Source organism: Mya arenaria, chromosome 4 (assembly GCF_026914265.1).
Source record: "Mya arenaria isolate MELC-2E11 chromosome 4, ASM2691426v1".
Lineage (NCBI taxonomy): Eukaryota > Metazoa > Mollusca > Bivalvia > Myida > Myidae > Mya > Mya arenaria.
The window spans coordinates 56,010,913-56,026,008 of record NC_069125.1 but is presented as its reverse complement, the minus strand read 5'-3'; the positions used below and the strand labels follow the sequence as shown (position 1 = coordinate 56,026,008).

The 15,096-nt window shown below is 38.5% G+C and overlaps 1 protein-coding gene across 1 annotated transcript; it reads right to left on the bottom strand.

The window, feature by feature from the left end:
* On the bottom strand, positions 1-3,930 carry LOC128230929 (piggyBac transposable element-derived protein 4-like). Its single transcript, XM_052943357.1, has 3 exons — positions 3,748-3,930; positions 2,193-3,596; positions 1-186 (listed from the first exon to the last, which is right to left on the bottom strand). Exons 1-3 carry the CDS (start codon positions 3,928-3,930, stop codon positions 1-3), a joined length of 1,773 nt encoding a protein of 590 aa, XP_052799317.1.
* Positions 3,931-15,096: the final 11,166 nt, after the last annotated feature.

Below are 15,096 nucleotides of genomic sequence, written 5' to 3'. Positions count from 1 at the left end.
TCAACGCGATACACCAGCGTGGCCGTGGACATCGGGGTCATGGTCGTGGTCGCTCCAATACATACTCCAAACATACTCGAGGTCGCGGTCAGAGTCAACATTCCCGTGGGCACAGAGGAGGTGTCCGACCTGATACCAATCAGTGTGGGAACTGCGGTAACAATAAGAATCATCAACGTTGCCCTGCTGTCGGACAAATTTGCAGAAAATGCAACAAAGTAAACCACTTTGCTAAAGTGTGCAGGTCTTCAAAACATAAGACTGTAAACTTTACGGAGAAAACACCAAAACCAGAACATCTAAGTGACGGTAGTTCTGATGAATATGTTTTTAACTTAACCCTTTCCCTGATAGATAAGTGACCATATAAGCTACCACTAGTGCATGCCCTTATCTGTAAAATGCTTATCAGTACCTAATAGGGAGCTGGCCCCTTTCAGTACCCTATCTCCATAGAGGTACCGTATTTTCTCGACTATAAGGTGATTCGCTTATAAGACGGCCCCCTAACTTTTCCCATGAAATCTGGTGCTTTTTGTTTCGACTCGCTTATAAGACGGGGTCAATTTTTAAGCAAATCTAAAATGCTAAAATTCTTCTTAATGTGTAAAAATGTTCAAGCTCAACGGACAATTATCGACTTTCGCGGTAACTGGTTTTGTTTTACTCAAAGAAAATGGCGGTCAACTGCGAGCTCTCTATTTAAAGGTAGGTTAAAAATGAGTACATGGTTACGCGTTTAAGTTTGCAGGACAGGTCGTTACTTATCGGAATTGTAATAATTAATCAATAACAACATATGTTTGTTTTAGTTTATTTTTTTATTGAAGACACCAATGAAGTTCTTCGGCAAAATAAATGGCTTCAATAACATAACTGCGAAAAGCCGAGGCACGAATAGGTGTTTGTTTAGCAATAATGCTTTAGGCAATATTGTCCCTTGATTGGCGACGAACATAAAGGATTCATATTCGCATTGTCATTTGTTTGCTTAATCAAATTGACAGTTAGGTACCTACATCATATTAAGATTATAATTTATTGATTTGATATATCTGTCAAACTAATTATACTGACATGAGAAAAAATGGAGTGCAGATATAACGGTACACTGTGTGACGTCAGAGCACGCGCGGTGAAGAGATTTCGTGTTGTTGTTTACTTAATTGCCCCATACTTGTATCAGGAGACGATATACTGGATAGACGAATATACCCTATGTAAAATTTTACTGATTTTGACTTGAATCTTTTTTTAATGTTTTATCGACTCGCTTATAAGACGGGTCCCCTACTTTGGGGGTAAAAATCGGGACCCAATTTCCCCGTCTTATAGTCGAGAAAATACGGTATTGGAAAATTCAGTAAGAAATTGATACCTGCTCTGCTAAGATCATAATTAGAAGTAGAAGGAATCATTTTATCATTTTGATGTGAGTGTATGATTTTTAGAGCATAAAATTATCTTTGTTATGATATAAATTTTATTTCTGTCAGATGTATAGTTCCATAATATCATTTGTTCAAACATATTTTTTAGCCAATTTCTATCACAAATCTGCACTTACAGGCATGTTTGGCTATATATAACTGCATATTTGATGAATAATTCAGACTAATAAGACTGTAAATATTGCTTTTAAAACATTTTAAAAAACAACTGAGCTGTATTATTTTGGGGGTTTCTTACATAATTGACCATGGGTGAAAAAGAAGGAACAAGACTTTAAAACTATAAAAACGTTTACTACAAGTAAAATTTATTCAAATGAGCATTATGACTTCAATAAAAAATGTATGATGTTTCTAGGATTTTTATATAAATGGTTACTGACTTCAAGATTAATAAATGATATAATTTTAGGTTTTTGAAAGATTTTATAAGAAAATAGCTAAAAGGCCACTAAGAATGCAAAGATTTTTTTTAAAATAGAATATATATATCTATTATAAATTGAAAAGCAAAAATATAATTCATCTGGTAAGGTACATCATACATTTTATAAATCAAATGCAATAAATAACATATTTATAATATTTACACACAATTTACAATATATACAAGTAAATCCACTTGGTCCATTTAGTGCACTTTTTGACAACACCACCCAATTGCCTAGCAATAGGGTGGCTGTGAAAGTTCAAATGGCAATCTTTACAAAGATGCACGTTGCATATATTGCACACATATACAGTCTCTCTACGTTGCCGCAACACATGCGAATGGTACTTGCATGTTGACTTTTTCATTTCCCTTCGTACGTTCCTGTGCTTATCCACGTTCTCAGCTGCCAGGACTAGTGGGGGGCGATTTTCATATGTGGACCTCTTGCGCTTGCAATGGCCAGAAATAAGTTCGTTAATTAATTCCATTCGAAAGTCCAGGTGTGTAAATCTCTTCTTCTTGGTTGGCCTTGTACTTAACGTCTTGAACAGAATAAATGAATTGACGATTGCACTGTTCAGAAGAAACCAAAAGAGATGGCGCCACCACTTCTTTGACGATCGGCCCACTGGGTACTTGGCACGCAACTGGTCGTGGAGGTCAACACCGCCCATGAACCGGTTGTACATGGACACACTGTGGGGTTGCATGAGGTTCAAAATACCCGGTCCACTCCTCCTTGTACACTGGCGAACATCTTCAGGGTCTGAGAGGGAGGACAAGTGATGCACGGGTTTACGATCCATCCATACTGAGGCAGTCACATTTGTATCTCCCTGCTGCATCACTTTGAAATCCCCCCTCTCGCGCACTTCCCGGGGTTTTTTAAGTCCAGGAGGAAATCCTTTCCTGTTCATTCTTACAGTCCCACACGAGTACAATCCATTTTGAAATAAACTTTGCACAAGTGGAAGGCCAATAAAAACATTGTCAAAAAACACCCATCTAAATGTATTCCGCAGGAAACTGGTCAGCCGAGTGACAACATTATGACCCAGTCCATGTTCGGTCCTGTTGTTTTCCCGACCAAGGTATACTTCTAGCTTGGCCAAGTACCCGTTGGCGGAGTCACATAACATCCAAACTTTAATTCCACGCTTGATTGGTTTGGCAGGCATATATTGCCGGAACGAAAGTCGGCCTGTGTACTTCACCATGGCTTCATCGACAGCTACTTCGCGTGACAGGGTGTAATACCTCCGGAAGGTGCCAAGTAAAACATCCATCACAGACCGAACTTTGTACAGTTTGTCATAATCAGGAAGACCTCGCCCAACCTCTGCACTTCGATCTGAGGCGTGGAAGTACTGCAAGATCTTCTGAAATTGGTTGCAGGTCATAACCCTCTGTACTCCAGCGTTATCAAAGAACGGGTTAGTGGACCAGTACATCTCCGTGTGGGGTAACTGGGAGATCCCCATCAGTATGTTGATCCCAAGAAAGGCCCTCATCTCCGCAAAGGTGACGTCCTCCCAGTGGTCATCAGGGCCATTCTGTGCGATCTTCCACACGGAGTACGCGTTGGTGTGCGCAACCAGGGCCTGTATCAACTGGACAGGAAATATGAGGAGGAAGTACTCCAGGGGTGTCGCAGTCAAAGTGTCGAAGTCATCTGGCAGCTGTGGGCCTGGTTCTCCATGAAAATTATCAATCTGGAATCATAAAGTATTATATTAGACAAATGTTATTATTTTATTTGATATTTATTTTTACTGTATCATGCAATAAAATGTATTACAGTTATTTATCTTTGCACTTGCTTTATTTTAGATTTTTTTTTTTTTTTTTTTTTTTTTTGCGTACCACGAAAGGTGTGAAGTCCTGTGTCCATTCGGCCTTGTGGGCCGGTTCATCAACATCACTTTCGTCGGAAGATACAGGCGAGTCAGGCTCATCATGATGATCAAGGGGAACATCAATGTCAGACGAGCCAAACCCTGAGAACTCTGACCCTGAGTCAGTGTCACTCTCAAAAATGTGTGCCATAATTATGTCTAAGTGCTTGTAATTATTATAGATAATTGTTTATTGTACTGAGATTAAATCTGCAATGGCTTAATTTGGTAGTTTTTTTACTATCGAAAATTTATGCAAATTAGAATTTATGTGTATGTTCTGATTTGTCAATTCTAAATATGCAAATTAGTATATGCAATACCATTGGATCGTCAAATATACTTTCTAAATTCAAAGACTTTTAATTGTTTCATTCCAAGACAGGGTCATAAATGCCAACCCCTCCAAACCACAACCCCTTTCCCCAGCTTGATATGTCATCTGTCGTCTGCACAAGCGACGATTTGGGCTTTGAACTCGTGTGCCAGAGTGATTTATGACCCTGTAGGCAATATGGTTATGACCCTTTGGGCAATATGGTTATAACATCTGGAAGCTACCATTACGTAATAAAAGATGCACACGTGTTTAAAAAATAAGTCAAGCGATGTAGTATAATAGCGGACGGGCAATTATAAACTCGAAATAAGAAGCAGTATATTATATAACTATAAAAAAACAACCTATTACGACGAGTGAAGAATACCAAGATTATGTAAAAAAATATTATTTTCTGAATGCTCAATCGCAATGTAACAAACTGAAAATCAATAATGCTTACACTTTAATTACTATTCTTGAATAAACTTACAGTATTGCACTTTTGTCTTACAATATAACTACGATAAAGCGCATGATTATTTTTGGCGCGAAAAAAGCACGTGCTGTTCAAGTTCCCGCCGATCAATAGCGTAAAGCTTGGGCTATTCATTTAAAAAGATAAGAATAATGCAATGAGAATAGAATAATGCAGTATCATTTAACTTAGTTTTACACAGCATCCGATTGGAGAATTAATCTTAAATTATAAAATAAGCAGTTAGGCGACTTATTTTGGAGCAAATAATTATGATAGCTTTGTCAAATCGCTAGAACAAAAGCCACTCGATTTATTTTCTATTTGATCGCGATCGTTCACACGAAACATAGGTGTTGAAATCCAGCTTTATAAGTAATTGTGCCCCCTACCGCTTTATACATAAAGGTTGTCATCGTCAACCTGTAAAATGTAGTTTTTACTGCCACCCCTCATTCCCGACCCCTTAAATATTTATGATGCACAAGCTTCTTACATCTGAGCTAATTCAGGGATTATAATGATCTTATATTCATCCTGTAAATATCGTTTTGGGTATATATATATATGACTTGAATTCACAGCAGATGCATATTGTCATATCACATATAAGTTTATTATTATCCGTGTATTCACAACAAAATACTAACTTTGATTAACAGACGTAAGGGGACATTTTTATTACCGGATTAACATTCCATTTTTGGAAACAGAAGTGACAAATGACATGTGTTTATTCAAGCCAGACTCTTGTTTACTACATCGTAAATCAGCCATTTTGACACATTTCTAAACCATGGCAGGTGACGTCATTAGCGTGTGATCAATAGGATATATTTATATGATATTAATTATTGGTAGTTTTAAATAGCTAGTGACGTGTATGGGTATTTTCCATTAAAAAAAAAACGAGACAAGCACGCGTCAAGCATGCGCTGTGAACTTTTAAGGCGTGTTTAACCTCTGTCTCTTTTAGTCGCGATTTTCCGAAAATCTTGAATAGTAACATCATCTTTTTTCATTATTTATATAATTAATTACTGTACGTGCTAACATAAATGTATCAGATTATATCAGAATAACAAACAATTAACGGCTTTATCAAGAATAGAAGTTGCCAGCGTATTTTTTTCGTTTAGGTCGCTTCTGAAACCCAAAGCAGACTACCTGTGTCATTATGACCTCGCCACGTGATATATGGTTTCCGCGAATTTTATTGGTCGTTATAAATACGAACAATCTCTTGTACATTATGTTGGTCAAAAATGGGTCAACCATGCGGAAAAGGCACGAGACTGAAAGAAAACATCGATGTTTTAGTGCTGTTGTATGGATTTTACTCATGTCGCGAATGGATTAATTTATTCAACAACTTTACATAATGACAAGGTTATTTTATTGCATAATTCACTTTATTCTGTATCATTAGTGATACAAGTAACATTTAATAGGCGTTTTTGATCGTTGATGATGTTTATTTTGACAATTGAAAATGAGAGGCGTAGAATCGCGTATCTATCGGGTTATCGATAGAGCGTAGAATAGCGTATGTATGAGGCTATCGATAGAGGAGTAGAAAAGCGTATCTATCAGGCTATCGATAGAGGAGTAGAATGGCGTATGTATCAGGGAAAGGGTTAAGTAGCAAAGATAAAGTGCCATCAGTACATGTTAAGGTTTTCGAATCAAAAATTGAATTCCTTGTCGATACAGGCTCGAGTGTTAATATTGTGAATGAAGATGTGTTTCAAAAATTAAGACCCAAACAAGCACTGAGACAACCTGTACCCTTAATATTTGCATATGGGTCGTCAACACCATTAAATGTCGTAGGTTTTTTTGTTGCAGAGATGACATTTAAGAACAAATCCATAAAATCAGAGATTTATGTTGTTAAAACGAATGACTGTAGGCATTCCAGCTGTCTGCTGGGGGCAAAAACTGCCCAATCGCTGGACATCATCCACTTTGCTTTTAGCTCTGTTTCCGCTTGTTCTGTTCCAGAGCAGTACCCTCCCCTTTTCGATGGCAAGATGGGCAAGATCGAGGGGACGAAGGTGAAGCGCCACATTGACAAGGAGGTGCCTCCAGTTTCGCAGCGTCATAAACGTATTCCCTTTCATGCACGTAAGGATGTTGAGGCAGAGCTCAAGCGTCTTGAGGACCTCGACGTAATTGAACCGGTTTCAGGACCGACCCCTTGGGTCAGCCCAGTTGTTACTGTCCCCAAAAAGTCTAAGGGTGTCCGCGTCTGCAATCGACATGAGGGAGGTCAACAAGGCCATCACACGAGAGAAACACCCTATGCCAACGGTCAAAGACCTGATGGCTGATCTTAACTCTTCTGTTGTTTTCAGCAAACTTGACCTTTCAAACGCCTATCACCAGTTGGAGCTCGACGAAGACAGTCGATACATCACCACGGTTCGAGGCGTTATAAGTGGTTGTTATTTGGGGTGAATGCAGCATCAGAGATCTTTCAGAAAAAATTTGCTGACTTGTTGTCTGACATTCCAGGTGCGAAGAACTTGTCTGATGATATTATCATTCATGGAAAGTCACAGGCGGAGCATGATCGAGCTTTGAAGTTAACGTTAGACAGGCTTAGTAGCAGTGGTGCAAAGCTGAACAAAGAAAAATGTATTTTCTCTGTCAACAAGATCACTTTCTTTGGGCATGTTTTCAGCAATGTGGGAATTTCAGCGGATCCAGCAAAAATCAAAGACATTGTTGGTCAGGCAGCCCCACAGAGTCCAGGTGAGGTCAGGTCGTTCCTCGGTATGGCCCAGTATGTTGCTCAGTTCATACCGCACTATGCAACTTAAACTGAGCCTTTGAGGCGACTTACAAGGCAAGATGTGCAGTGGTCATGGTCCGATCACGAACAAACATCTTTTGAGAGTCTCAAATCTGCACTCTCAAGTGCACAGGTGATGGTATATTTTGATCCAAACAAATGTACCGAAGTTCTTGTTGACGCATCCCCTGTAGGTGTATCTGCCATACTTACTCAAGAAGGCAGAGTTGTCTGCTATGCAAGCCGTGCCTTAACTGATGTTGAACAACGGTACTCACAAACTGATCATGAAATGCTAGCTGTGGTATATGGTGATGAAACTTCCCTTTGTACCTATTTGCATTGTATGGAACGATGGTGTCTACGCCTGATGCCGTACCAGTTTGTCTTGGAGTAACGTCCTGGCAAGACAAATCCCGCTGACTACATGAGCAGACATTCACATGACAAGCCAAATAGGGACAATGCTGCAGAAGCATATGTTGCTTACATAAACCAAAGGCCATGACCTTAGAAAATGTTAGACGTGCCACGCAAGAGTGCACTATTCTGCAACAGGTCATGATTGCGATTCAAAGTGGTAGATGGTGGGGTAGCCCAAATCTTACACCATTTGTTCAATTCAGAAACGAGTATTCTATTGTTGATGGAGTCATACTGCGTGACCATCGTTTGGTCATTCCCGCCTCTCTGCAGCGTCGTGTTGTTGAACTCGCTCATCATACTCACCAGGGTATAGTGAAAACCAAGCAGCTGATCAGAGAGAAGGTATGGTTTCCTGGCATTGACAAACTAGTTGAGGATACTGTCAGAGCTTGTGTTCCATGTCAAGCTTCGTATCCAGGGCCAAGTAAACGTGAACCTGTGAGCCCAACAGCTCTCCCGTCGAAACCTTGGTCCGAAGTCGCAGTGGACTTTGGTGGTCCTTTTCCATCCGGTCAATACTTGCTTGTTGTTATTGATAAACACAGTTCGGAGGTTGAGATTGTATATTCAACGTCTGCAAAAGTTGTATTATCTAGGCTGAGTGCCATATTTGCACGCCATGGTTATCCTGATGTTGTGAAATCTGATAATGGTCCACCGTTTCAAGGACATGAGTTTGCAGATTTTGCTGTGACGTGTGGTTTCAAGCACCGAAGAATCACTCGGTTATGGCCTGAGGCCATTGGAACGGTTGAGCGATTCATGGGCACTCTAAATAAGTTTGTCCGTGCTGCTGTTGCTGATAACCGTGATTGGAAAACAGATCTTTCCAGCTTTCTCATGCACTATAGGGCCACACCTCAAAGTGCTAGTCAAATATCACCCTTCAAGGCACTGACTGGTAGGAAGATGAATGTAGGACTCCCAGAGATTCCTAAACTAGAACCAACTTCTGTCCCTACACGCCTGTCACACAATGATGCAGTTAGTAAGGCCAAGATGAAGGTGTATGCAGACAAGAGAAGACACACCACCCAATCTAATCTGTCTCAAGGTGACCATGTCTTAGTCAGTCAGCGCAAGCTAGATAAGCTTACACCGCCTTATAACCCAGACCCGTATACTGTCATAGAAAAAAGAGGTAGCATGGTAATTGCTGGTCGTGATGGTCATACCATTACCCGCAACTCTTCACATTTCAAACCGGTTAAGGCGGAACTATCAGTCCGGGATGAGGACTTGGGGCCTGGCGCAGCACAAGATCCCCCTGATGACTTCCCGAAGCAACCTGCTCCATGCCCGCAAGCTCTTTCTCCTGTAAGACCTATGCCCACTCCTATCTCTTCTCCTGCTCCTCCTAGGAGAAACCCCAGTCGTTCAGCTGGAATGCCAAAGAGATTTAATGATTTTGAATTAGGCTAAGTTTAGGGTTAAACAGAGCTTACTAAATACAAGTTTAGAGAAAATGTTTTTGACAAATAATCAATCAGTACTGTTTTAGTTTGCAAGCTATTTTTGTACAGTTTACTCTAATGTTGTAAATTTTCCTTTTCATTATTTTTTTTATGTCTCTGTTTCTGCAAATGTCTCATTTACAATTGTTCTCTGACTTTAGTTTTGAGATTAATATCCATAGTCATTTCATTATCAGTATTAAATGAGCTTATAGGCAATTATCTCTACATATTTTGGTATGAATCTAGTCAGTTTATTAATCAGTGCAAATAACATTTAAATGAATGTTCTAGTCGAATCCAGTCTGCAATGTACCATTAAATTAATCAATGATGTTATTTTGGTCATTAAATACATTGCTGTTTGTACCTATTTTGATGTTGTGCTATTTTGATGTTTACTATTGGTTTGCAACATGTATTTCTGTATTGCATGTATTGATGTTTAAAATGCATTGATGATCATTTATGTTCATATATATGCAAGTATCATGTTGTAAATATTCAATGTCACTTTCAGTATTAGTTTGTCAGTATTAGTTTGTAGTTAATAGTTTAAACTGAGTTGAACCAATAATGAGTGTTAATTTGGACAATATGTGTGAAGAACTACATATGGACATTACAGTGATTAAGATCGTGAAGGAACATTTTCCTATTCATAGGACGTTACAAGTTTTATTCAACGTTGGGAGGAATGTAGTGTTTATCCAAGGGACGCAATCGATGCCTTGCTTAATTATATGTTTGCTTACTGATTTTCACGATGCTATAATATTATGCCATGCTAGTTCCGGTTTCAAGAAATAAACATGATCAACTCACGAGCTGAGTAACTGTCTTATTTGCTTAATAATCAGAACATTAAATTATCTTTAAAAATGAATGAGTTATGATACAATCAATTTGCTTAGTAAGTTCTTACATAATGTCCAGGAAAAACCCAGCAACAGCTGGAATTTCATCTTATATAATGCACAGCAGGTGAGGGGTTAAGTTACAATCGATGCATGGCGCCTGCTTGAAATGTCCATTTTGTTGAATAAAATGTGTTTGTTTTCTGTTACGGAACAAATCTAGTCTAGCGGATCGCGATAAAATCAATGTGTCGTCTCTGATATGTCTGGTGCTGATACCCCCCGCTAAGATTACTCATTATGAAAAGCTAGCGAACTAAAGTTCTGAAACAAAATGTAAGATATTATGGTCGGCGATTTCAGCAGTCCGCTAAGCTAGATTCTTCCCACTTTCTATTTTTCTCGGCGATCTCTGGGTAGGAGGTGATTTCATTGCTTCAAGTTCATTCTGTTGTTAGCTGTTATCAAGGTAAGACAAACGATTTATTATTCAATCTATGTAGAATCTAAGTGTAAATGTAAATTATTTCCATTCCATTAATGATTGAGTCTGGGCCCATAGTTTCGCCAAACTAAAATAGACCGACATCATCAGTCATCTAGCTCTGATTACTATTTAGAACAATCTGATTTGCAGGAGATAACAAGAGATTCTAGAGCCAGATGTGTAGCCACATAATCCAAAATTGGATGTTTTGGCCCATTTATATTGTTTTCAAAGTTTGATTTTATTAACATTTAAAACATGAAAATAACTTAATATAAGTTCATCTGAAAGGTACTACTCATATTTATTAATACATTCAATGCAGTTTTGATTCAATTGGATCAGTTATCCAATTTAAAAAAATAAATTAAATTTAGTTGACAAGTTAAGTGCATTCCTCTTGAATTCTTATAGAAGGACATGCTCTTTACCCTCTCAGTAATTTTGGAAAAATATAGATCTAGGCTTGTCCGTGGATACCGGTTTTTCATTTTAATTTTTTGATGAAAATATGGTTGTGTTACCTTTATTATTTTTTGGCATACAGACTTCTTTACACCTCTTGCAAACAGGATATTTAGGACACAGTCAAAGGTGTGTCCTGTTTGCAAGATGTGTGAAATGTTTTGTTCAGAAACTTTTTATTACCAAGCCTTTGCAAAAATAGTGATTTCAAGAAGTTGCCTTCAAAATATTCATGGGATTTTTTTTTATTTCAGGGACAGATGATTGTCATGGAAGTACCGGTGCATCCGATGAACCAGGTGTTTCAAAACCCGAGAGCAGTGGTAACTCGTCTACAACCAATGCAGTTGGTTCTGGGGACAATGCTGGTTCATCTTCGCATAGCTCTGAACCAGCTGATAACATGAGTAAAGGAGTTGAAATGGAAGTGCTGTCAATCGATCCAGTTGTATCGGCTTCACAACAACAAGGAGCCAAACCCAAACAGCCTCAACTCTCTACTGTAGCTTCTAAACCAGAGGAAAGCAAGGTTACTCGTACCCAAAAACCATTTTCTGACGAAGAATGTCTTAAATTAGTAAAAACATTATTTGATGAATCTGAGAATAAGGTACACAACAGGTATCTTTGTCAAGAGAACCTTTGTATAGATATCTCAGAAACTGAAAAGAAAAGGCTGCTTCCGAAAAAATTTAATCACAACAAACTCTCAGATTATTGGTGGTTTTCTTTTGTGGAGGGTCAGGGCATGTTCTGCATATTGCGTAAAAAACATTGCATGAAACACTCTGTAAATAAAAGAGATGTTTTTGTTAATACACCTGGTACAAGGTATTTAGAAGATGCCTTGAAGAGTCATTCTATATCTAACATCCATAAGTCTGCAATTGAAACTGAAATGGTTCATAAGATGTCAGTTTTTCATACAGAAATTTGTCACAAGAAGAATGTTGATACATCATTATATGAAAAGGTATTCTCAACTGCTTACTTTCTTATGAAAAACTTTATGCCAATTAGAAAACTGACATCAATGTTGAGCATGATAGAAACTGTGTATGATTACCAAAATCTGAAGTACTTTGACCATAATTCTGTTGGTTCACAGAGAGAGTTTTTCCTAATTTTAGGCAAAGCTGTGAAAGAGTGTGTGTTGGAAAAAGTAAAGAGATGTGGTGCATTCGGCATACTTACTGATGAAGCGTCTGACATAAGTGTTACGGAACAGCTCATAACATTTGTTCAGTATTTTTATCAAGAATCAGGCAATGTTCATACATCATACTTGTCCTGCCAAGACATACTAGAGAAAGCAAGCTCAGCTAATGCCCAGACTATTTCAAACCTCCTTGTAGGTACTGTGCAAAGTAGCGGACTTGACATTAAAAAGATGACTGGGTTTTCCTCAGACGGTGCGGCTGTCATGGTGGGTAAAAAAGGAGGAGTGGCTGCACTACTGCGTTCAAAGAGTCCTGCTCTAATAAATGTTCACTGTTTTTAGGCCTCTTTTCATTGTTGGTGACACTCACAGGGATGAATCTCCACCACTTGAAACTCACAGGGATATGGCTGGACCCCTCGTCAACTACAAGAATAGGTCTTCTCTTGTACCTCACAGAGACAAGTCTCCTCCACCTGTCATGGACAGCTCTCATTATGTCAGTCACATGGAAAAACCTGCTCCCCATCATACAAAAAGACTGACTGAAAGAGATGAGTCTCCTCATCCTGTTACTTTGGAAGGTTTTGGTATAATAGGGTAAGTAGAAGATCTGGGGCCGTATTCATAAAGCTACTTAAGAAAATTTCTTACTTGAGTGAAAATTTCAAATCCAGATTTCTTTATTTTTACTGGTACTACTTCAATGAAACTGTGCATGCTTATGAAAAACATTGAAAATTTCAAATCCAGATTTCTTTATTTTTACTGGTACTACTTCAATGAAACTGTGCATGCTTATGAAAAACATTGTTTTTCATAAGTAAGCAAAGTTTCATTGAAGTATAATTGAAAATAAATCAGAAATATGCATTTGAAATTTTCAATTAAGTTAAAAAAATCTTAAGTAGCTTTATGAATACGGCCCCAGGTGTACCAAGAAGCCAAACTATTTAAATGTTGATTATGCCCCAGGAGAATATTGTTTTGTCATTTTGGTTTTTGTGTCCATCTTTTAGCAACATTTACAAGCGCAATTAGTAGATTTTCATGACACCAATTTCATGCCTCTGCTTTAACTCATTCCCTCATAGAAACACCTTTTAACACCTTTGCAAACAGAGCACACCCAGATTAGAAAGATTCTGTAAGAGCCATCTGATCAGGATCTACTGTTATCTAACTGAATATGAAAGCTTTTTATGAAAAATTTGTATAAGACGTAAGAGACACAATAATTATTTAAGCCCTTTTGTTAGATCTAAGTTTGCCCCTTGGGTAGGGGTGTCATTTTGTTTAACAGAAGCAGGGTCGTATCTTATGTATAGGGCATGCTTGGGGTTCGCGGACATGCTTGATTTGAACCCCGGACTTGCCGCTCAGGAAGCACATTCTCTACCTCTGAGCTATTGCAGCTTTTACGTATAAACTTGCCTTTTTATTCTACAGAGCCAAGGAGGAGATTGAGATTGCCTTTCTCAAAGAGGAGATATACAAACTTAAAAGAAGAGTACGAAAGCTGGAAGACGGAAGAAAAGTGGAGGACAGGTCCTCAAATGGAGGCCCCAAGGACAGAGCAGAGCTCATTAAACTAGTAGAGCTAGAAACCAGCCAATTCAAAGCCGTGAAAACACTACTAAACAAATTGTTCACAGAAGACGAATTGTTATCGCATTCCGTTAGTGGTAAAGCACCCAATTGGACAACCAAAGCAAAGCCAAAATTTGATGGAACCAAATTTAACTTGATAACTAGCATACTAAAAGAGAAGTTCCCAGCACTGGAAGCAAAAGACATTACTGCAAAAGTGCAAGCCGTCCAGAAAAATGCTCAAAGAAAACTGATTAGCCCCCCGCCTATGAAATAGGGAGGGGCATACTGAAATGGCGTTGTCTGTCCGTCCGTCCGTCACCTGTGTTTTCTCAGTAACTAGCCGGTAGAATTTCATGAAACTTAAAACAAATATGAACCACTATACCGGGATGATGCCCATCCAATTTATTTTTGGATTGGTCAATTTTCCTTGGAGTTATTGCCCTTGATTTCTTGAAAAACCCACATTTACAGCCATTTCTCGGTAACAAGCTGGTAGAATTTCATGAAACTTTAAATATGAAACAATATACTGGGATGATGACTGTCCAATATTTATTTTTGATTGGTCAACTTTCCTTTCAGTTATTGCCCTTGATTTTTTGAAAAACCCGCGATTACATCCATTTCTCAGTAACTAGATAGTGGAAATTCATGAAACTTGAAATAAATATGAAGCAACATACTGCAATGATGCCTATTAAAAGACATTTGGAATGGGTAATTTCTATTAGAGTTATTTGCTCTTGATTTATTGATAAATCCATGTTTGCAGCCATTTCTATGCAACTAGCTGGTAGTTTCATGACACTTACAGTGCAGACACTGATCAGAAGACTCCTACTCCTATAGGGGTCATCTGATCTGGGTCTACACTGTTTGTAAATGTAATGTATATATAGTTGTGTTGAGAGGTCTAAGGGTTAAGGTCCCTTTTATCACGGTGAATCATAATATTCACAAGAAAGGCCTGTATACCAGGGTTTTAATTGTTTTCTTGTTCCGCTGAAAGGCACCGTAATAAAGCTAAATTGTTGTTCTGTTTTATTCTGTTAGAAGTGGTCCAGGGTATATATCTTTGTGACATTCATTTGTTTTCTCATTATGAGCACATTGTGAGATTTTGAGATTGTTTGATGTCTGTCCACCTTTCCTAACTTGTCAAGGCCCAATACACCACAGTACAAACATGTTTGAGCATGGTCTTTATGGCAGCCACAGCTGTATGGGTCAAAACTTGTTCGACCATGGTCAACACATGTTTGACCATGGTCAACACAAA

Bases quoted from the DNA above. Each gene is read 5' to 3' on its own strand.
- LOC128230929 (XM_052943357.1), bottom strand. From the start codon at position 3,930: ATGGCACACATTTTTGAGAGTGACACTGACTCAGGGTCAGAGTTCTCA. The intron at 3,597-3,747 runs GTACGCAAAAAA...TTATGATTCCAG, and splicing joins AGGACTTCACACCTTTCGTG to ATTGATAATTTTCATGGAGA. The intron at 187-2,192 runs GTATATGTGTGC...TTTGTCCGACAG, and splicing joins TGCGGCAACGTAGAGAGACT to CAGGGCAACGTTGATGATTC.